This window comes from Vanessa atalanta, chromosome 25 (assembly GCF_905147765.1).
Source record: "Vanessa atalanta chromosome 25, ilVanAtal1.2, whole genome shotgun sequence".
Lineage (NCBI taxonomy): Eukaryota > Metazoa > Arthropoda > Insecta > Lepidoptera > Nymphalidae > Vanessa > Vanessa atalanta.
The window spans coordinates 6901614-6926662 of NC_061895.1; the positions used below are offsets into that span (position 1 = coordinate 6901614).

The 25049-nt window shown below is 32.3% G+C and overlaps 1 protein-coding gene across 2 annotated transcripts; it reads left to right on the plus strand.

Moving 5' to 3' along the window:
• Positions 1-11244: 11244 nt before the first annotated feature.
• Positions 11245-23900, plus strand: LOC125073697. Of its 2 annotated transcripts, XM_047684671.1 has the most exons (13): positions 11245-11651; positions 14262-14946; positions 16385-16540; positions 16976-17093; positions 17456-17644; positions 18195-18335; positions 19084-19220; positions 19385-19524; positions 19835-19985; positions 20330-20469; positions 21095-21193; positions 21326-22209; positions 22294-23900. In XM_047684671.1, the coding sequence occupies exons 1-12, from the start codon at positions 11441-11443 to the stop codon at positions 22207-22209; spliced, it is 3051 nt and encodes a 1016-aa protein (XP_047540627.1). In that variant the 5' UTR covers positions 11245-11440; the 3' UTR covers positions 22294-23900. The 2 variants fall into 2 exon arrangements, with proteins under 2 accessions (XP_047540627.1, XP_047540626.1); XM_047684670.1 differs by having other exon boundaries at positions 21326-23900.
• The last annotated feature ends 1149 nt before the right edge of the window (positions 23901-25049 follow it).

The window sequence follows — 25049 nt, forward strand, 5'->3', positions numbered from 1 at the left end:
TTGGTAAAATGACGGTTCAAAATTGCTTGTAAGAGCCTACTTGAATAAAGTATATTTTGATTTTGATACGCAGTTAACCCAATACGATGACTTGATTATTATTATAATAAATATGCTTAAACAGGGCCGAACTAACAATGTCAGGCTTTCTGGGCAAGGCCTTTAGCCTTTACTGACTTTTTAAAATATATTTTTGACTACCGCAACGCAATGTCGTTCATAATTACAGATGTTGTATTGCTAATTACGAAAGTATCACACGTCATCGCGCCAGTTAAATATGTTTGGTTCCAAGATTTTTATTAATTACTAGCGACCCGCCCCGGCTTCGCACGAGTGCAATGCTGATACTAAATATACTACAGAATGTCTTTATATACAACGTTCACAGCTTTTGCAGTCAGTTCAAGGCCATATTGATCTATATTAAAAGCACAATGTATTTAAGGCACTTAATTGGATAAGGATTAACGCTGTATTGCTGAGAATCGCTTCGTAAATGAACCATTATTTTTCGTAAAAAGTTAAGTATTAAATATGGATTTTGTAGGTCGTCCTTAAGAGATAGACATATACCAACGCGGAATTGTTTGTAAACCTTTTTAAGTTGTACTTGTTAATACTGTAGTACATTATTTTGATCTATCTTGTAAAACAGGGACAACGCAAAAATGTGTTTATTTACAACATCATATTAGAAACCTCTAATATTATCAGTGTTTCTCGACTATATTATGCATGTAATATACATGTAAACCTTCCATTTGAATTACTCTAACTATTAAAAAAACTGCTTGATAATTCGTTGCATAGATTGGAACAGACAGACAGCGGGAAGCGACTGTGTTTTATACTATGTAGTGATATTTTTATTCAATCAATTTTAAACATTATTTCCAAAATTTTCGGCCTACCTCTTGCCGTCAGACTACACTGACTAATAGGTAATCCAAACCTGTAGAACAAGTGATATTTTAATTTTGTTTTTTTTTTTTTCATTTTATATGTAGGCAGAACTGATGGTAACTGGTCAGTACCGCCCATAGACATTGGCACTTTATGACATTTAGCCATTCTTTACATCGCCAATACGCCACCAATCTTGACAACTAAGATGGTATGTCCCTTGACTCACCCTTTAAATCGAAATACAATAATACCGAGTACTGCTTTTTGGCGATAATATCTGATGAGTACCCAGACGGGTTTGCACAAAACCCTACCAGAAAGTTATTTTTTTTAAATTTAATTACCATATTAACAAATGTTTAATGAAATACTCAAGAAAATAAATACCTAACATACCTGTTTAAAATCATTAGAGGTCACAGTTTTTAAAGACACTTTATACAATTTTCTCTTAGGGAAACAGCAGCTAAGTACATCGAATTATGAAAAACGTACATGAAAACTTAATTAGTTATTATGAGCATTTGTACACACATAAACGTATGCACACATATAAACTATCGAAGAGCGACCCAACAGGAAGTATCGTATAAACACAAAGTACATCAGAACAGTAGATCCCACCAGTATTTAATCCCTTAATCTTCAATTATGATCTACTTGTTCTTCCTACTGACCACAAAATCTTCTTCTAAACTATCAAAAAAGAATGGCGCGAATCGGATGTTATTCGGCCTCTTTTTTACCCACTATCCAGCGACCAATAGACCAACGAGCATTTACTATACAGCCTAATTTACTGTGAATATAGGATCCAAATAATGCCTAGTACGCGCCAGCCAGAGGGACATACCTGAAAAAATATTCAATAATAAATGCCATAAATTTTCTTTATATTTTTTCTTTTCTTTTCTTTATTTCCTGTGTTGCCTCTAAAAAAATTTATTCATAGTATTTCAATATGTAACTTTTATCATTTCTTTGTAAAAAAAAATTCGTGACATATCGAAATATCGATATCGATAATATCGAAAGGTAAAATTAGTTTTATTATATCTTTTGCTAATTTTCATAACTTAACAAACAGTTAACAACATACGGTGTTGTGTTTTATAGACACGTTTAATTATAATTACCGGTTTAAATTAGATCGGTATTTAATTAGTTACAAATGATAAAACTTATCGGGACAGACAATAATATATTTTTTTCACGAATTAAAATGTCTTTTTTTATATTAAACTAGTTACGGCAGATACTTTTGAGGCAGGTATTAGATACCAACAAAGGCATGGCAAGACCAAAATTGAACGTGGACCAGATCAGGGCCACCTTAGCTCTCGCACTTATGATATTCTATTTAAATGCTTAACTGACTAAAACTGAAATTAACTCAAAATAGGTAGTTTTGCCCTTAAATTTGGAGGCCCCTTTAGGGGAAGCGTGATATCGGGGGCTGTGGCCCACCTCGCCCACGCCTATGAGTATGATATTTTTTGTAGCCCTGTCAAAGTGCTTGCAAAATTTCACCGGACAAACAGACCAATAAACAAACTCACTTTTTCATTTATAATATTAGTAAGGATTAGCAATCCACTGATAAAAGTACCAGTAGTAAGTAAGCAGCTGTAAAGCGCTCGATGCGCTAAACTTGAATTCAAATTGAACAACAAAATTATTCATACAATGAAGTATCCTTTCTATTATTACAAAATTTATTTTGATTACACGGTCATATAGATATCTATATTAAATAAATTTTGAGTGATTGATCATGTTTTACTAATCTATACTAATATTAGGTATACTAATAAAGGCGAAAGTAATTGTCTATCTGTCTGTCTAACTGTGTTGCTCTTTTAAAGCATTTGGCACTGCACCGAAATTGATTAAATATTGTATAATGCAAGCTTGAACACCAAGAAAGGACTTGAGCTACTTTTTTACGCCTGACGAACGATCCCTAAAAGGCGACTGAATCCGGAGCCGAAAAATAGTTACAATAAATACTGATTTTTACTAAGAGTCCTTCGGAATACCCGACTCTAATAAATAGTACTAATTAAAGATACTGTGATTTAGACATAGACTATTTAATTACTTTTTACTAATTGTTATATTCGTAACAATTTGTACAAATATCAAGCGATATTTAGTAGCAAACATAACTGTTTACACAAACTTCACGTTTTTTAAATTCTTAAATTTTAAATATCCCACTGCTGGGATAAAGGCCTCCTCTCCCTTTGAGGAGAAGGTTTGGAGCATATTCCACCACGCTGCTCCAATGCGGGTTGGCGGAATACACATGTGGCAGAATTTCGTTGAAATTAGACACATGCAGGTTTCCTCACGATGTTTTCCTTCACCGCCGAGCACGAGATGAATTATAAACACAAATTAAGCACATAAAATTTCAGTGGTGCCTGCCTGGGTTTGAACCCGAAATCATCGGTTAAGATGCACGCGTTCTAGCCACTGGGCCATCTCGGCTCTATATATTCTTAAAATGTATTTTTCTAAATAAAGATTAATAATGTTTTATCATTTTTATCTTTCATAATTCAATCTTGTACGTCTACTGTAGCAGGAATTAAAAACTGCAAAATTTGCTTATTTTTTATTAAATATGAAGTACCTACTGGGGTTGCTAGACCAAAATATGAACAGTGTAAGTTATGGTTAGAAATATGTTAAATCATTAGAAATTTGTGACTAAAATCTATAATCTTGATTAGTTCTATAAAAAAATATATAGTACGTCAGAAATGTGTGTATGAGTTGGATATATGGCGGTTGCCCTATACAAATATCCCTTACAAATACAGTAAAGCAGTAGTTACTAGACTTATAGTATAATAATAGTATTTAATTAAATCGAATGGATTTGAATGAAACAGGGTAGAGAACGAACGAATCTTCATTTGTTATTCATTAAACAACAAAACAATTGCAAATTAAGATTTATTTGGTACAAAAACGTAATCTAATATGTTTGGCTGTGTGTAAAGATAATATCAACATTGTTGCGAGTGTGTGCGTATGTTTTGATAACATAGTGACCGGGATTCGAATCCGTGCCTTAAAGATAAAGTTTTTCTAAACATAAAAATACGAATATTTATGTTGATACACTTAGAGCCTTTATTTATATTTTATTAAAATGTTTGTTCATTCTATATAACGGAACATATAACCAAAGTGTTACGGGGGCAGTTTTAGCGTGAATTCGTATAACACACGTATAACGGGGGCCGTTTCAGTGTGACTTTAAAGAGAAAACATTTATTTATTTATTCGAAAAGTTACACCATCAACTTATCACTAAGCACTTAAAATTAATATCTGACTTGGGTAACATACAAAGTGCTACGTCTTTAAAGGTGTAAACAACATTAAAAAATGGAATTCACGTGAATCTGCCTATATGAGTCATATCTCCTATCTTAATAAAAAAATTTACGTTTTTGTATAACCTCACTGAAAGAACTTCAAACACTTATATCAGAAGAAGGTTTTAGTTACAATGTTATTACATACAAAACTACGAGCTGCGCTTCGCAATTTCACCCGCTTTCAATTAGCCTTGATATGACAAAGGTAAATTTCATGTTTTTATATAAAATCAATCATTATGGAAAAGACATGTAACATGTTCAATGAAAAAAACTTTTAGTATTTGTTGTTTTTATAAAATTACCTTTTTAATATACGCCGATTTGGAATACGTCAGACGTCAAGTTACCACTCTTTACTTTACCAAAAAAACTTAGCTTATAAATTATTTGATCAAAATTTAACTTATACGAGGCACCAAGAAGAGTTGAAAGAGAAGTAGCAAAGCCTGGAGTTTAAGCCTTTCTCGATCTACGTAAAGAAGGGCCCATTCTACTAAAAAATCCCTGCCACAATCGAATCAAAACGTAATCGTTTTCATTTAGCTGTTCATATATTGTACTAGCACAACGATCCGATTACAGTTCGATCGATTTTGGGTCGGAATGGAATCGGGAACGTACCGTATCCCTTATAAGTAAGTAGAATTAGTTCCAGACTGCTAGATCCTGAGACTATGGCATTTAAACAAATCCTTCCACTTTATATAAAGTCTAAATATTCTTTATTCAAAAACTCTTAATGTTAATGTTACGGGAGTAAATGAAATATAAAGTTACCGCCGATTCGGTTGTCGAATCAGGAAGAACTAATAAGAAACTCTGTACTTATATAATACAAAGAGTGTCATATAGTATTATCTATCTATATATATCAAAATATCACTCATTTAATTAATCTCGAATCCTAAATCTCTAAAGCAATAACACATACAAACATGAAATTTGGCAGGTAGGGTCCTAATAGGGTATAGACATCCGCTAAGAACTTCAACGAAACTCCACTCCTTAGGAGTGTAGAAAGGGCGTTGGAATTTTGTGTTTTATAAATTTCGTCCAGGTAAAGCCGCAGATTCAGCTAGTATATTATATAACTAGATCTAAGTGGTTTATTTTGTCTAGGTCCATTTTGCGTACCCAAAATTTCATAATGATCAGTTGAGAGGCAAAGACTTGAAAGCGTAACAAACCAATAAACAAACATACTTTCGTATGTATAATTTTAGGTAGAACATGAAAATAAAAACAAATTATAAGATAGTACAGGAGAAACAAGAATAATTCTTATTTACAGCCGGTTTGGATGAGCTATGATGGTTGCGATGTTGTTTTAACCTTGACGACAACAAATATACAATAGCGATCGAAAAGATAAGATAGTAACATAGATACGAAAATAATACTTCCCGAAATATTGTCGTTCCTACTTGTTTATTTATAAATATTATGTTACAAGGCTTTGAGAATTATAAGACCAGTTTTATTTGACCTCCGATGCTCAACAAAATGGCGCGATAATTTTTTTTTGATAATTATTTCCTAAACACTTGTTTACTTTATTACAAAGTATTTGCAATTAGAGGACTAGACATATATGACTCCCATTTTTAAATATGTCAGCTTGGAAAGGGCGACGAAATAAATGGTCCACTTGATAGTAAGTGGTCATGTTCGTTTACAGGCGTTGTACTGTAAAAAATATGACGATTATCACCTCGTCCTGGTTGACTTTGGCCAAGGTAAAAAAGAATCCAGCCAAATGCACATGGTATTATAGTTAACATTAAGACACATCTGATCTTTAAATGCTTTTCGGGTAAACACTGTCAACATCTAGAGTGACTGTACTACTTTACACTACTACAATTCATACACTGAAATTGCGCAGTGATTAAAAATATTATGTCCTTTGCATCTATGAGTGAAAATTGGGATATTCTAAAATCGGCCACGTGCGAGTAGGACTCGCGCACAAAGGATTCCGTACAATTTACCGTAAATATTTATCTTAATAAGTTTTTTATAAAGCTATATTATCGCTGATTGCTATATGGTATTAATTATATTTATATCATAAAATTTTCTTCGTAAATAAACTATACTCGTGCGAAGCCGATGCGGGTTACTAGTATACAATATCAGCATTAGAATTCGTAGATTTCAAACGACATCATCATTGACTCGGAATCTGTGCTTCAAGGGGCATTATTTGCATTCGTGGGATTCTGGATGGTATTCGACCAGTCTGTCATAGCGGATAACCTCGCTATGGATCGACATTTTAAGGTTGTAATCATGGATCTCTTTAGTAGTTGCTATTTGTGCCCTTTTCACCAGAGTTTCCTAAGCATCTTAGCTGTCGTCGGTACAAAACACAAAGGTTTTCGTGTTACGTGATATTGCAACCACTGTATATATTTTTTGCAAATTTGGTAAGGAGTAGGAGGTATTGTGCGAGAGGATACTTCTCCATTGCCGTACCCTTGGACCCGTAGGGATTGTCCCTGTGCTTATGTGTATATCAAGAACAGAATCTTAGGCTGGGTTTTGAGGATCGCAACATCACTCTAAGGGCTTCGATGTGGGGTATTTATTAATTTGTTGGACAAAGTCTATGCCTTTGTAGACTTCATTTCAGGCAGTTGGCATTAGGCATTGAGCATCTGTGTGTGTCAAACAGTTCTTGTGAGATTGTGGATAAGAAAATTGGACGAATATATGCTAATTTAAAGGCATTGTCTGTGCCAGTCTTCATTGCCACGTCCACTCCCTCCCTGCTGTGTTTCTTCGCCTTTATTGTGTTAGTGGTTGCAACGTCTTCTTTAATATTAAAGTTGCCAATAAATTTTTGCCTAGTCTGGTACTCCATTTATGCATATGATCTTTGACACTTTCCTTTTTTTTCGTGTATCGCTTTCCGTCAGCGATTGGCGTCTTATGGGAATCAAATCTTCCAGATATATCTCTATGCCTTAAGCTGTTACTATGAAGAGATCTTTTTGCCATTTCCGGACCGATTCCTCGCGAATCTGTCTTTTGAAGTACTTTGTAGCAGCCCGGAGCTAATTTAGGTATTAAAGCATCTTGTTTTGCGAGCTCGTCTACTCGATCATTCCTGGCTATTCCAGCTTGTGCTCTTGACCAAAAGAAACTGATATCTTCCCTTGCCTCCCCTTCAGTTTAAAATGTGCTTGATGAAGTTTTTAGGGCCGTGTTTTGTTTACGCTTCCTCAGCAGTCCTAGCGAGTATTACGAGCGCTAACTGTTGCTTGTTTGTTCCCTGCTGAGATCAGTCTATCGCCATATCTATCGCCTTGGAAAGGACCTTCTATGGCGTCTGTGTATATTTGAGAGCGCGCGATTTGATGGGAATCTACGGTTTCCATGTCCATGTTCTCGAGGAGCTTGGACACAGTGATTGTGATTTGTGATGAATGAGAATTGAAGAAATATTACTATTACAGTGGTTTACTTCTCGTTCTAGGTCTTTTTCAGGTGATTAGAACTATTTGCAGAGGCCTTTTTTGACTAGATATAGGATTGTTCCTTCTTGGATTCTGATATCGATCAGTAACGGACCTTGGTCATGTATGTCAAGCTCATTTTTAACAACTACCAATAGTATTGCACCTTATTTTCCAAGGTTTGTGGCTCATTGTAAATGATGGTTAATATTTATTACAATGGTCATGTTTACGGATAGTAACTACTTACCATCAGATGACGAATTTGACACTCTGCCTACCTGTTTTATATTTAAAAAAATCTAAATTATTTTAACGTTTATTATTAAGCTAAGAAATATTAAAAAGCCCTTCCATTCCCTTGTTTGAGAACTAATATTCTAAATATAAAGGTGAGTTGATTATCTGTATTATTATGCTCACCTCTAACGCTTTTGCATACATATATTACGTGCAAACACACCCCGTTGCTCCTCACACGAGGATGAAAAATAGTATTATAAATAGTCTATTCCAATCTAAAGAGGAATACAATACAGCCAAATTAACAGTATTTGACATCGAATTGAAATATCATTGATCAAGAGCTTTAAAAATCTATTAATTCCTTATGTATTCGATGACGTTTTGAATGTCAACAAAGCTGGATCGGTACATTGACAGTAATATTAATGTAGGTAATGTACCTACGTAGTTAAGTGGAAGAATTATGTTACAAATAAAGATAAATACATCAAGAACTGTTTGTAGTGTTCAATATAGCAGAGCCATTTAGAATTCGCAAGGAAAACGTTAATCTAAGTTTTGTTTATCTTTATTCCTTCTTTGATTGGAATAGCACTATTATAAATGAACATTTCTTTCTTTATGACGTAGTCGTTCCTAAGCTACTCACGAAATGAGTAGCATTATTGACATCTACGTGAAGTTTTCTGAAAATTAAAATAAACATTGTTATACTAGACTGCGGACATTAGCTAGTAAGATAATAAATTAAAAACACTATCATACTAGTCGAGACTTACTGCGTCGACATGGTGCGTGCGATTTTTTTCTGTCTAAATTTTGCACGTATTTTGCGTAGTACCTCTATAGGTTTTAAAGTATCAATGGATACAGATTAAAAAAAATTACACCATCAACGTCCATTAACATAAATCCATCAAATCATTTCATTCACATGGACAGCGGGCTCTCCTGTACGCGCGATTTTTTTATACCTTAGAACAGAGGGACGATAGAAGTAGAATACGAACGAAACTAAGTCATGAAACAAGTATTAGTAACTCTTTAGTCATTCTGTTCTAAGTTCAAAAATATTTGACATAATTATTATGTCTAATGAGTAATTTCTGATTACCGAATTAATATAGCACGTAGCTGTATTTGAAAAAATGTAGATATTGTTAATTATTTTAGTTATGGTGAATTAATAAATATATTAAATGTATTATTATGGTAATAATAGCTGATCTTTTACTCATTTGTAAATACGGCGATAAGGCAAAATTATTTTTAAATATAGAATTTTTTATGAAATAAAATTGGTTCGAAGTTAAATAATTTATAAAAAAAAAATAAGTACATCAATTAATTTAAATAAAAGTTGATAATATATTGAATAATATATTATATGGCTTGTATAAAGTAATATTGATAATATTACGCCATGGAGAAAAAATATTAAAACAAGAATTATTTTTTATAATAAGACTGCTATGAATATATTTATATTAAGTAACTCACACGGATTATTAATAAGTAGATATCATTTTTGACATAAAATTCTAAGGTAAAGACACATTACGTCACACACGTAAATTTTGCGTAATTATTACACAAGTCACGCACACATTCGTTTGTCTATGGGTGACCGTGAATTTTTTTCTAATTTGCAAATCCATACTGCTATGTGTCTTTGTTTTAAATAAATATTTAATCCGTTTCAAGACGTCTCTGTAAATATTTCGTTTAAGGATTATTAATATACACATATTAAAAATACAATTTATACCACCATAATAAACCTGTTATTAATTATAGACTGACTAATAATAGAATAATAATTAATCACAGACAATAAATTATCAATCGAGTAATAAAAATGGCCAACGTCACTGAAATAGACTCTTCTAACAATCATTACCGTCTTTAAAGTTAGGTTAAGAACGGGTAAGCGCTCCCAAAGGGCAACAAACGACAAAATACAATTTAAATACGATTGATGACGATTAAACACAAGGTGGAAAATTGCGATACAATATACACACGCCTTGTTTAGTCTTAAACTATTACAAATATATTTTTAATTTAAAAAGTATATATGTATAAGCATACAACAGTTACTACGTCATTCCTAATTTTAGTAATTAGATTGCTCTTTCATAGGGATTCTTGTAGTAACAGATTGCTGATTCCAGATTTGACATGTTTTTAGGCCGTGTTAGTTTCCCGCTCTCTCGTGGTGATTATTAAAGTTGTTAATTAGGTTTTTTTTAATGACGCAAGGTTTCTTAGTACTTAATCGATATGCACTCATAATATTTTGGCTATTTATAATGAAGTTTTTTTTTGTACATTAATATATTCTATCATCTTCAATTTACGTTAGCAGTTTAAGAAAAGGCTGCGTTGTTTAATTTACACATGATAGCATCGGGTTCTGGGAACTCCAGTCTTACCCATAGATAATACATAATACATATAGACTGGTCTTACCTTAATGGGCTGAATTGTAAAGGAACGTTTATGAGACAAAAAAAGATTCATTTTTTAATAGGTATATCTAAATAAATTATTATGGATTAGTTTTTATATTTATCATGGAGTTTTACTTATTGTCTACTGTTATATGTATTTTTTTATTACTGCCTTCTGTTAATATACATATACCTACATAATATGTTAATAAATTATAGAGAATATTCAAAGTAAGTCAAGCGAAGTCCAGATGGCCTGAGGATTGCGGGTTTAAGCCCAAACGTAATCGTCGTTGAATCGCAGTCGCAAATAAACTGTAATAGAATCGTATGAACTCTGAATGATACATTTTTTTTAAATGTATTCCTACCAACATTTTTTTAACATTGAGATATCGATTTAATTATTACAGCAAATTTAAAGTATCATTGTATAAAAGATTGAATAAATAAAACTTCTATGACCGTACCAATATCATACAAAAATGTTTTTAATAATTATTGCATTAGCGACATCTAGCGTATATATGAGAACACAGTATCATAAAGTCATAGATTACAAATTAAAGTTGTTCACAAACGCTCACTAGGTGTCTTCTTTTTCTATGTGGATAATTTTATTTTTTTTATAGTTATAAAAAATAAGTATTTATTTATTGAATATTTAATATTATTAAATTTATATAAGTGTTTATATTAAATAAAATAGTATGCGTGGCTGTATAATATTGGATCGTCGTCCTGATTATCTAGGTAACAAAACAGTCACAAAAAAGAACTCAACAAAAAAAGTGCGAGGCAGCAAAGTAAATGGCGTCTCAAGTTGTTTTTTATTCAATATCAATGTGTTTCTAATCTCACAATGTCATTTCTTATGTTGGCGTGTCAGTAGTATTGACTTAATCTATATCTTTAATGTTTCATTGACGATTAGTGGTTATTTAGTCGACGTTTCACTTTTTGCTGTAAAACAATGGCGTCGAATGATTCCATAGAATCCCAGGTAAAAGTTAGTGAAAATCGTGATACCGTGGACGATTGCTACAGTTCATGCAGCGAGACGGACGCCGGTGAAGGCATCAAGCGTCGTCGAGTGACTCATGACTACCGAAAACTTTCGAAATTGGGATACGATCCAAGTGTGCCAACTAATTTGAAACACGCATCAACTAGCGATTTCAAAGGTAAGGAGACTCCAACATATGTATACCCTTTAAAGTTTCTGGTTCCTTTTTTTTAATTCATATGCTTTAGTGTTATACTATTTATGTATTGTTTTGGGGGGAAAACGATTAACCTATCATTTTTCAAGTTACATCACTACTATGGAGGTCAATACTGTTTATAAACATTTCGACCACATTCATTGTATTTTCTTCACTATTTATATTTCAATTTATTGGTTAATTTACAACAATTGATGTGGTAATGTTCAACTGTGTTGCCATGGGGCTTCATATTCTTGCATCAGGGTTGACCTTGCTAAAGACTGCAATCTACTTTCTACTTATTATTTTAAGATATTTCGACTCCATTTATCATTTAACAAGATCATAAAGGTGTTTTGCTGCTATTGGCCATGTTACATTTATTTAAAACATTAAACCGACTAAAAAAAAGACTATAATATATTTCTTGACATTCTTAAATTTATAGCATTAAGCCAACATTAATGTGGCATATTAGCTTAAAATATACATGACCACACACAATGATATTTTTTGATTAATATGTTTTTATTTGCAAATGAAAATCAGGTTGACAAAAGACAAATCTTCGGTTACAATGATTAAGACAACTGCTTGTATTCAAATCTATTGTAAATAGTAATAAAAGCAAATTAATTAAGTCTTTAAAATTTTATTAAGTTGTACTAATAAATATAATCACATGAAAATATTAATTTCACTCAACATTTTATCTTATTTTATGTATAATTGTCTAAAGTAAATATTCAAATAATATTCCAACATATTACATGAAAATTCTTTAAAGATTTACTAGTTTTGAATCGTCATGTAGAGTATTAGTTTGAATGCAAAACTATTACGAGTTGTGAACATTGATTTTATTGTAAAAAAATTACAGGAAACTCAGTAGTTGTTTTTGCTAAAGAAAAATGTAATCAACAATATCAAATTAAATGTACATGTCCTGTGTCAAAATCAATCAAACCCAAAAAAACTTCACGCTGAATTTTTAAGTATATTATGTTCTAGTATTGTAAAATAACTTTTATCAGAACTTATTGGACATAAAATTTATTAATAAGTTGAGTTCAATGGCTGCAGAATCTAATACACAATAATGAAGCTTATTTCAATCTAAGAAAGAGTAAAGATAAAAGAACCTTAGCAACCATGAATATTCCATGCAAAATCCTAATAGCTTTGCTATATTATGAAACACTACAAACAGTTTTGAGTAATATATCTTTATTTATTCAACAATATTCAATTTTACTATACTTATATCCACTTTAATTTTACTTCTTGTATGATAACAACTTTTATTGGTGGTAGGGCTTCGTTCAAGCCGTTCTGGCCAACTCATCAAACATTCCAGAGCTAAACAGCAATACTTCGTAATGTTGTGTTTCAGCTTGTAGAGTGAGCTAAAAGGTACAAAGGACATTACATCACAGTTCCCAAGATTGGTGGTACATTGGTTGTCTAAGAAATGACTGATGAATGAATGATGAATTTTACATGGCACCAATGTTTGACAGTGGTGACCATCTTTCATCTGGCAGCCCATTTGCCAACATTTTTTTCACCTTTTCATTAGGCCAGTTAAACCATCTTAGATTATTATTAAAGATCTTGACTAATGATATCTTGATGAATGATAATGATATATGTCAATTAAATCTTAGGGTCTTTATGTTTTCTTCTGTAATTCAACATCATGCAGGTCCAAACCACATATTTCACACTGAGGAAAGTCTATTGCCTTTCCTTAGTGTGAAATGTGTGGTTTTGATTTGTACTTCTTAGATTTTTTTTTTATAAAAATATTAGCAATATCCACATCATTATTACACTAATTTAAATACTCATACAAATACTTTGAAAACTAAAAGAACTATAGAAACTAAAACCTATTTATAACTTGTAAATAAATCTTTAGTAATGCCATTAACAACTTCTAATGTAATAAAACTCTCCAATTCATGGATTTAACTAAACACAATTCAATTGATTAAAAACTCATTGAAAAACATACAATTTTCCTGTAGAGATGATTCATATCATATAAACCGGTACATTTTATTTGTCTATTCATCCAAGTACAGGAAATCATTAGATTTGTACAATCCTATTCGGTTTTAAAACCACATGTGACCAAAGCTTTTTATTAATATAAATTGATTAATTACAACAAACAAAAACTCCATTAAGGCCATTAAAGCCACAACAAGTTAGTTTGAAAAAAAAAACTTCTATAGTAAATATATATATTTTATATATATATATTTTACTACCCAGACTTTTTTACAGCATTTATAGTTTAGATAAAAAGTACTTGCAGATATATTTAAGTGTGTATGTATATTATAATAATTGTACTTTATTATGTAAATTCAAATAATAACAAATAATATACAAACTCAGTCCTCCATAGTGGAATTTTGACAAAAAGACTAAATTAATATATATACAATGTAAACTTTATACACAACAAAAACTTGTCAAAAAAATACATAATCATTTTGTTTATTTTACATTTAATTATTATATTTATTATAAAGGTATTTAAAAGTGATAATAATGACAAAATATGTTTGTTTACAGTGAGAAAGCGCAAACTTAGTGGTGAATCCACAGAACTCTGCGTTTGGGGTGAGAATTCTCGACCAGCAAAGTATAGCAAGATATGGCCGGTGTTTGATTCTGGAGGATTTGGTGATACTGCAGTACTTACACTTCACATACTGCAAAAGTCTCAACCAATGAAGAACTCATTACTCTTTAATAGAAACAATGATTTACAACAACCATGCGTTGATTGGTTTGGAGGCATCAATGCATCATGGAAGCAGACAAAGCTTTCCAACACAATACCACAAGATGACTTAACCAAGAGGATCTATTCCTCTGTTTCTCGTCAACTAAGAATAATCAACGGACACTTCCAAACGTCCATGTTCAAATACAAATATCCAAAAGTGACAAGAGCTAATGTACTTCTGGAATCATCTACTTCTAGACGTCTGTCGACACATATCAGTCTATCGTTGAAAGCTATAAAGTTTCAATCGACACCGAGGAGAGAGTTACCGTGCTATGGTAATTTAGAATTGCCGTTGAAGCTTAAACAAGAAAATGCATCATCACAATTCTATCCAGCTATAAGTAGGAGTGTTAAAACCGAGACAGATAAAGTGCAAAGTGCTATTAAGGTGAAAGTTGAACGAGACAGCATTAAAAATGAAGGAGAAATTGAGAAAAGCAGAGATAAAGAAAGGGAAAGAGATAGGTATGTCCATTGACTCACATTTATTATTGCTTTAGATGTATACTCGATGATGCATTGGAGTTTATGAATACTCAATTCATAATGTTTAAATATCATATCACAGTCAATTATCATAGTGATTTTGAAAAATAATCAATTATTTTAAAAGATAATTTAAAGCTCTGGTGAAAATATTTTAAATATATTATAAATATTTCTATAACACATCTGAAAATTAATTTCCTGTTCCGCAATGACATACTGACAAATGTGCATTCATCGACCTATATTCTGTTACAATCAAAGTAGAAATAAAGATAAACAAACCTTAGATTTGCTAATAACTCCGCTATATTCTGTACTACTGACAGTTTTTGATTAATATCTTTATAATACACACATTATAACATTTAACGACATATATCCACTTTAATTTTACTCAATACCTTATTTTAACTTTACAAATAACTTAATATCGGAGATTAATCAAGACTAGTTTATTTGGTTTTTGTTCTATTGTAATTGGATTAGATTATAGATTGAAGCAGCATGACGGAATAAGCTCAACAGCAAAGACATACCTTAGCCCAGCTGTGGTGTAAATGTACCAGTTGTTACTTTAATACAAGTTTATATAACTTATTAAACAAACCTAGCAATTACTTTATGGTATCCCTAAAAGTAAATCAAAATATTCAGTCTTTTTATTGTTGAATTAAATGTTAAGCTACTACCAGTCCGGGAAGTAAAACTCAGTAGTTACTCTTTTCCACCCTTCCAATTACAGAGTATGTCGGTAAAGTATAAATATTTTTTTATATATCCTGCCTAGAAGTCAATAAACACAAATTCCACGCTTTTTTTATCTATAATATAATTGTATTGTATTGATAAATAAGGCATATTACTCAAGTAATAGGAATTATTAATAATGATGTTTTGACATGAGCTTTGAATTTTGTTAATAGGCCAAGTTATATGATTATAACTATGATATTAAATGATTTATCACTGAACAGATCTGCTCATAGCTCTAGGGCTGATTGCAAATACAAGCATAAAGAAAAACCTCTGAATCAATTTAGAGGATTTTTTTATGGAGATAGTTTGAGTCCCGGGAATGCATTTTTTTATTCATCACTTGGGGGGTAAAATTGGAGGTTTCAAGTATCTTATAAAGCTACATATGTCGATTCTCTGGATAAAAATCTCGTTTTAGCCATAAATAAAGTTTTGAGATTATTTGCCAACAAACAGCTCTTAGGAATTACATTCCCTTACCTGGGAAAGATTGTTAGGCTGTTGGTCTAGAATTTTGATTTAAATAACCTTGTCATAAGATTGCCATTGAATTATGAAAGTGCATCCCTGTAATATCAGCAACTCGTCCTGCCTCGTCAGCGAATTAGTCGGCGTGGTTGAAATTCTATAGTAATTAATTATTTATAATTTCCCACAGGTCGTCCCACTCGTCCCGCCACTCGTGCCAGCAGTGTCGGCGCCGCTCGCGGGTGAAGCGCTGCTCCATCGGCGTGCAGTGCCGGCGCGAGCGCACGGGGCCCGTGTGGGGCCCACTGGCGCACAGCCTGGACCTGAAGGGGCTCAAATACCATAGGTGATTAATGTTTTCATATTTCATCAAATTACTCAACCAGTAGTCGCGACTCAACCAGTTGAGCGATTCTCAGGAACAACCCAAATTTTCGAAGTAACTTTCCGGTTGTGACAAACTGTGACACGTCATATAGCTATCATATAAAAACATTTGAACGACATATTGAATCATCCACTGTTTTTATATATAGAATTTTTAATCTGTTAAATGAAAAATGAATATTTTGATTTTGATTAACGCCTTGGCTCACTCACCCTTCAAACCAGAACATGCTAAACTAAGTATTACTGCTTGGCAATATATAGTATAACGAAAATAATACAAGTACATGTATTGCCAATGTTATTCATTTATTGTATTATTTATGTACCGAAAATGTATTTAGGTAAATTTAAAATGAAAACTCCACTGTAAGAGATATTTTTTTGTGTACAGGTTAATGCGAGTAGAGACACATCCGAACGGCGGCGCTAGTGTGGTGTATCTCAACCAACAAGATGTGGATATGTTAAGTCCTCCACAACAGGAAACACTCGCTAAGGAGTTTTTGAAGGTTAGTCGTGATTTTTTTTTTCTAAAACTTTAACCATTCCTTCATTTTACCAAGAAAAGCCACTAAAAAGTTACCTATTAATAATATAAACAGAATAAGATATTTATTGTTTCTGATTATTTGATTATTTCAATAAATTAAATTTTTATTAATAAACATAAAAAAAAAGTATGTAAATGTCCGACCCTTGGGATAAGGCCTGGTTGGTCAATTCAAATGTGACAAGTATCTTCACAATGAATTCCTTCTTCTCAGAGCACGATACATGGTATAAATGCAAAGTAGAGACTAATCATTCTCAAATTCTAAACATTAGGCCATCTCTATCATAGTTATTTTATGGATATATCTTTTTGTTGCAGCTCGTTTTCTCCGAGAACAGTGAGGGTTGGGCTAACTTCGTTTGCGGAGTGGTCCGGGGAGCAGCCGCGAGGCTCCCTTGCCTGTTGCAGTATTTATCAGAGAAGTACCCAACATTGACTGTAAAAGCAGGTGTTCTGGCTAGGGCGTCTGATATTGAGACCACAACTATAAGCCGTTATTATCAACAGGTGAAATATTTTTTTAATTCATGACAAATCATCATATACTCTAAATCCAAGTAGTTCCGTACAAGCACTTAAGAATATCCATTTTACAAGATCATATTTGATTTAAAGTTACCAACGATTTGGAATGTAGATTCTTCTAGGAGGAACCGGCAAAAAAATCAGTAGTTGCTATTTTCGACAGATTTAATTTCAAGGTATGTTAATTGAATTCAATTAAGATACTATTTATCCTGCATGATAATGAGAGAGTACTAACTTCGTCTAGGGAGATACAAACTTGCATCAATTGTCAGTGGATGCGGTGAGTTTAACACTCATGGTGTCATGTTAATGGCTTATAACTTAACTTATTGTATAGTATCTTAGAATATTAGGGCAGGGTTTCACTTTTTAAAGAGCAACGTACACACAAATGTATATATATATATATATACGCTTAAAGATAATCATCAAGTCTTTGGCAGTCTTACAAAAAAGTCATATTTTTTTGACACAAAATTTTAATTTCATAGTTCAAAAGCACTAATGGGCGTACGCATACCATTTACAGGTGCAGCAGTCATACTCAGCGGGAACATTTCGTTCTGGCCCACTGCACCAGATCTCGTTGGTGGGGACTGTGCACGAGGAGGTTGGGGGTTACTTTCCCGATATGTTGCGTATGCTGTCCGATTGCCCCTTTCTTAACCTGGTGAGTACCAAGCTATATGTGCACATGTTACCTGTGTAGCCAATTGGTTGATTGATCTTAAAGTGGATTTGCTGCGATGCCTTCTAGCGGCGAGTTTTTTTTTTTTTTTTATGGCATTTTTTGGCGGACGAGTATATGGGCCACCTGATGGTAAGTGGTCACCACCGCCCATAGACAGGCGCTCTAAGAAATATTAACCATTCCTTACATCACCTATGCGCCACCAACCTTGGGAACTAAGATGTTATGTCCCTTGTGCCTGGAACACAACAATACAGTGTACTGTTATTTGGCGGTAGAATATCTGATGAGTGGGTGGTATCTACCCAGACGGGCTTGCACAAAGCCATACCACCAAGTAGAACAAGGTAGACAATATAAAAACTTTTTCCATCAAAATGTGTCAATTTTTATGGCAATTGGTTAAGTAGTGTTGAAGTCTTATAATCGAAAACAAATATACTAATATCTATTCCAATAAATATCACCAGCATCATATTCAAACCACAAGAATTGTCTAATTACTGCGTTTGAAACATGATCAATGAGCGATATCTCTTTTAGAAAACACCATCTTTCGGCTCAACAGGTCGGATAAAAAACTTTTCAAATAACTTATTATTATTATTACATGTGATAGAACCACAGTCATCATTTTCCTTGTTTAATATTAATAATATGGCCATTATTGTGCTTTGTTTATATAATTTAAGATAAAAATACTTAATATTATAAAATTTGTTTAAAGACAATGCCTTGGGGTCCGATGTCAGCCGTGGATATGGATCCTCAGGAGTCCAACGACGGTCCCATACTGTGGATCAGGCCGGGAGAACAACTTGTACCGACAGCAGAACTCGGAAAGAGTCCCATTAAGAAAAGGAGGTAAATATATGTCTATACATATAATGTTAACTATGGCAAAATTGTTGTCGATGCAGAAGTATGTAAACAGTTTTGTCAAAGTGCTAAATTAGTCAGTGACATAAGCAATCACAACATTATAATAAAAATATATAGAGCTGAGTCGAATTGTTTGCGTTTGTCAGGACGGGCATGAACGAGCTGCGCAACCTGCAGTACCTGCCGCGCTGGAGCGAGGCGCGCGAGTTCCTGTTCGAGGACCGCACGCGCGCGCACGCCGACCACGTGGGCCACGGCCTCGATCGGATCACCACCGCTGCCGTCGGTGCGTACATATAGGCGGATGGGACACACGCTAAATGATTACTTCTGATAATGCATAATATACCATATTTTTGGTCACACACACATTCACATTCTTGCATTACCGTCGAAACTTTATCCTTATGACTCATAATGTTATTTAAATTTAGATTTTATTAGTTAATCAAAAATATTATGTAAATAGTAAATAATAAATAATTATCTATAAATATTATTTCAAAAGTAAAAAATGTATTGCAATTTGCAATTCACATTGACTGATATTTATTAAATATAAAACATATAACCGATCTCACATTTTTATCCCTTAGGAGTCCTTAAGGCGATACACTGCGGTGATGAATCAGACCGTGGCAGGATAACCAAAGATGTGGTAGCTTTTCATGCAGGGGATTTCAACAAACTGGTGCAATTATTACAGTTAGATCTCTACGAGCCACCCATCTCTCAATGTGTCACATGGTAAGTTTAATTTATAGTTTTTTTCAAAGCATTTTATTTCGTCAATCAGAAAAATGACTAGGCTATTAAAAAGAAAAAGAATATGAATATTCATAGTATTTAATCCTTAATGTGTGAAACCTAGAAAGTATTTTAATAATACTATAATGTTATATAGTACTTGTATTTTTGCAATTGCAAAATGAACTCTGGTGTCTCACAGGGGTCAATTGTTTGACCAATTTTTATTACCAGATGTTTTTAAAGAGAAACTTTTTTTTATTTTCTGATGAGTGTTTAAATTGCGTAGAAGATGTATTATTAAATAAAAAACTAAAATAATATGCGTTTCAAATCTTTAATAGGTTAGAAGAAGCAAAATTAAACCAACTTCGTCGAGAAGGCGTCCGATATTCAAGACTACCTTTGTGCTCGGACGACATTTACTTCTTACCGAGGAATATCATTCATCAGTTCAGAACTGTATCTGCTGTTACATCTATTGGTAAGTTTGAGCTCTTGGTAGCATTTATCTTTCATTACATTACTAAGAAGTTGGGTTGTTTAATTTATTTATTATTAAAGTCTGTGCATGCTGTTTCAATAACAATAACTTACTTATGTTCGCTTATTTATTTAAACAATTGTACCACAATACCAATACTAACTAATGGAAAAAGTAAAGTAAAGTATCTGCCGGCGAGCGTTTGGAGCGTATTTCACTTCATCCATTAAGTAGAATTACGTCTGTTGTTTTATGTTAGTTTTCACATGAACCACAGGTCCAAAGCTGTGCAAACATTTATTATACTTAAATTCATAAAGGCTCGTAGTATTACGTCGTTAGCCACTTGTTAGCCATTTCATAACCACTGCAAGCGTATACCACATCTATACGTCATCATTTGAAACAACGAATAGTTCTAACGAAGAACTGTTTATTTGAAACATGATGATAGGCTCTAAACAGAGTTGTTTGTTTTAGTCGAAGACACTTTTTGTATATATATTAGTGACTTTTTCCTATTAAACTCTCCACGATTCTACTCTCTACAAAAAAAAAAATTAATTCCACTGCTACGCGCTTCTAAAGGCTATTCAAGTAACATAATTCCATGTTGTATTTTCAGCATGGCATCTGAGATTAAAGCAATATTATCCTTCTTCTGAGGCGTCTTCACCAGCTGACGAGAGACCGCCGCCGGATCAGAATACAAGTAACCATTCAGGTGAGTGAGTCTGATAGACAAACTATTACTAGGTGTGTTTAGTAATTAGTTTGTAAGACCACTGATCCCAAGGTTCTGGGTTCGAGATCATATTGTGTTTTAAACAGGCACTTATGCGTATTATGTTTACAGATTCTAAAACAAAACATAAGAGTGGTGTTATTGAAATGAGAGCTTTGAGTGCAAAATATAAAGAAAAGTCTGCACTAAAAATATCTGAAAGTCGAAAGAGCTTAGAGGGCCAAAGTAAGGATAAAACAGATGAAAAGAAAGAAAGACGGACAGACAAACACGAAAGGTCAGAGAAGACCGACAAGAATGAAAAAAGCGACAAACACACACACAGGCATAGAGACACAGATAAACATAGAACAGAGAAATCAGAAGCTCGAATTACTGATAAATCGGACAAATCTTCAGATAAATCTGATAAACCAGAGATCAGGGTTTCTGATAAGGAAAACAAAGTCGATAAGTCAGACAACAAATCGGAAAAATCAGATAAATTGGATAGAAACGAAAAAATTGATAGACCGGATAAAGAAAGAACAGAGAAGATTGAAAGCAGATCAGATAAAGCTGACATAAAGTCCAGTGACAAGAACGAAAAGTCCTTCGAAAGAGCCGATAAGGAAAGAACCGATAGATCAGACAAACCAGACATTAAAACAGACAAATCCGAAAGTAGGTCAGAGAAATCTGATAGATCGATAGAGAAATCCGACCAAAAATCAGAAAGCAGAACTGAAAAAGAAAACAGGACAGACAAGGATAATCGATCGGAACGATCATCAGATAAAACTCACGACCATCACAGGCGGCACTCGTCATCTCGTCACAAATCGTCGCACCACAAGTCTGAGAGGTCCCGGGACCACAAAGACCACAAAAAGGACCACAAGAGCTCAGACGATAGGAAGTACGAGAAGCAGAGGGATAGGGATGTGAAAGGTTTTGCCGATTCAAAAGTGCAAAGTGATAAGTTACCGCAAGTTATCCATCGACCTCCGGATTAGTGTGTGATTGTGTTTGAAAACAACAGGCTCTGTGAGTGGTTAGAAGATTTGGACCTTGTGACGGCGGGTGCAATGTCCCTTCTCTGTGTTTTATAACAATACGTTGTATTGCAGTGAAATCGTTGATATAAATAATGTTTTAAATTATAATCATGTCTAATTTGCGTGAATGTTACGGCTTTATTGTAATTGGTTAAAATATTATTTGGTGTAACTTTGTATAGTTAAAATTATTTTTTTATAAATAATTAAAATTGATCTCTGTTTCGACTGCACAAGGTTCAAAATTTCTCTAAAAACTCTTTGAGCGGAAAAATCGTACCGTAGGATAATTCCCTGTAAATAATAGACTAAGAGTCTCGTAGAGGCTAAGCGATGGATGGTTGAACGCGCAGTTTTAGATCTTTCTCGTTTACTGATCAGTACTTAGTTTTTAAACCATATTTTGCTTTATTTAAAGCAAAATATGGTTTAAAAATGTGTCTTGTTTTAATTAACAATAAAATGAAATTATTTGCAGTATTGCACAGATTACTAAAGTATTCCTGGTATTGGTTTTTCAACTGCTTCAACTGATAAATGAATATCAGTATTAAATACAAGTTCCATCAATTCACATCTAAAACTGCGTTATGATTGTGATGTAAAAGTTTTAACGAAGACGAAAATATAATAAATAAATTTTAAGATGAAAAAAAATTAATATTCACACATATTTCTAAAGAACTTGCACTAAGAGTAAAAAGATATATTAATAATAGTTAAGATTAGAGAGTACATTTTTTTTTGTGATTTTTATTAAATTATTTATTACGTCCCTTGTTAATTGCGGCTAAGGAGATACGGAACACTAGTGTTCGAATTATTTATTTAGGAAACGAAATATATTTGAATATGTGACTATTTTTATCGTTAGGGGCTAAAGATTCTAGAGAACTGATATAACTGTCTTCAAAGCTGCGTTTCCATGAAAGAAAAATTGGCAGCTTTTGTGTTCTCAACTCGCAATTTTGACTGAATCATTTGCAATTACTTAATTTTGTATACTTGATGGTGACTGTCAAGAATTTAAAATAGTTGAAAACGCAGAAATTGCCAACAACTTGACTGGAAATGCTTCGTAAAGTTTATTACTAAGAAATAAGCTCGGAGGAGACATAATATGGATGGTGTAGGTTAAAGAACATTTTTATATTGAACTTTTTATATTAATAATGCCATTCTCAATTTCTAAAAATATTCATAAATGACACAAAATGAACACAAGAAAATATATCTATCAAATGTCCTCTAAATCAACTGATATTATATTTTGAATTTTGGTTATTGAATGTCACAATTGTGATATTGACAGTCAACTTTAAAGTTTATTTATATTAAAATGATTTAATTTGGACTTGCCACTTATTAAGAAGTGGTGGTGAATGACTGTTATTAAAGTTTGAAGTTTATTTAAAAAAAATCTAAATTCAATATCGATTGAATTTGAATACACAACTTATACCATTCATATGTGATTTTCTTTGTTTTCAAAGTTAAAAAAGTCTATTTAGGAAGTCTTATATTGTAAACAATAGTTTATTTTTGTCAAAAATATAAATAAATTTAAGTTTCGAAAACTATTATATTGATTATATTTTTTAATTAAGTTTTTTTCGATCTGAATTTATCTTAGGTATTCAAATAAAAATCTGTATTTAAAGATTGGTGTCCTAATTTAGTTATAGGCATAATGGACATAAGATCTTAGTTCAAGTCTAGACGGTTCATACATGCGACTACTAATAATGGAAGAAAACGTAAAATAAAATATTCATTTTGTATATTGAAGTTTTAGATACAACTACAAAAATGTTTTTTTTTTTTTAAATAATTTATTATAATTTACCTTCTTCATCTCTCTCGTATGTGTGTGAGTTACACAACAGTGCCGGTCTTTAAAAATAAGGCTAAGATTGTATCAATACTATATATATTATGTCAAATTGATAATATACATAGTAATTATTGCAAGTGTACAATTAAAATATTGTTTACAAAATAGGGCTCTTATCGTAATGAGAATTTATGTTGCATTATTTTGTTAAAATTTTTAGCCTCTAATTAAGTAAATTCGTAAAAGACAACCTTCGTAATTATTCAATTTTGAATTGTTAATAAACTTGCCTATTTTAATCGATTTAGAACAGAAACAAAATTATCCATATACCAGTTATATTGTTATGAAAAATCAATTTTGTTGTAAATTAAGAAAAGGAAATGTAACGATGGAATTACAAATAGATTTATTTGATATTAGCATTATTTAATAAAAGTGATCTTGCTCATATTCTGGAGTAATTTATTTTGTTAAAGTTTTTTCAAATCAAATCAAAAATATTGTATCATATGACTTAAAATTAACATCTAACTAATGTATCATTATAGTCTACATTCTAAATCAGAACACATTTATTTGAAAAGTGAAAATCGCTCATATTAAGAATAGGAATACTTCTAAATTTCTGAATAATTGTGCTCGAATAAAAATGAACGCTTCCGTTATTAAAATGTTTGTAAAACTTAATTTGCATGAGGGAACAATGTAACCTAATCAAAATGATTATATTGAAAATATATATGTATTTATTTAATTTACAAACATTATCATTGAAAACAAATTTTTATACCTTGTGAGTTATGGAAATTATTTACCTTACTCAGATAATGTTTCTTCAGAGACAAATAAGTATTTTTTCATTATTTGAAAAAGGAATGTTACATTCTGGATATCTAAGTAACTGTATTTTTTTTTAATATAACGAAGCTAACCAGAAAATATATTGTACAGATTAAAAATA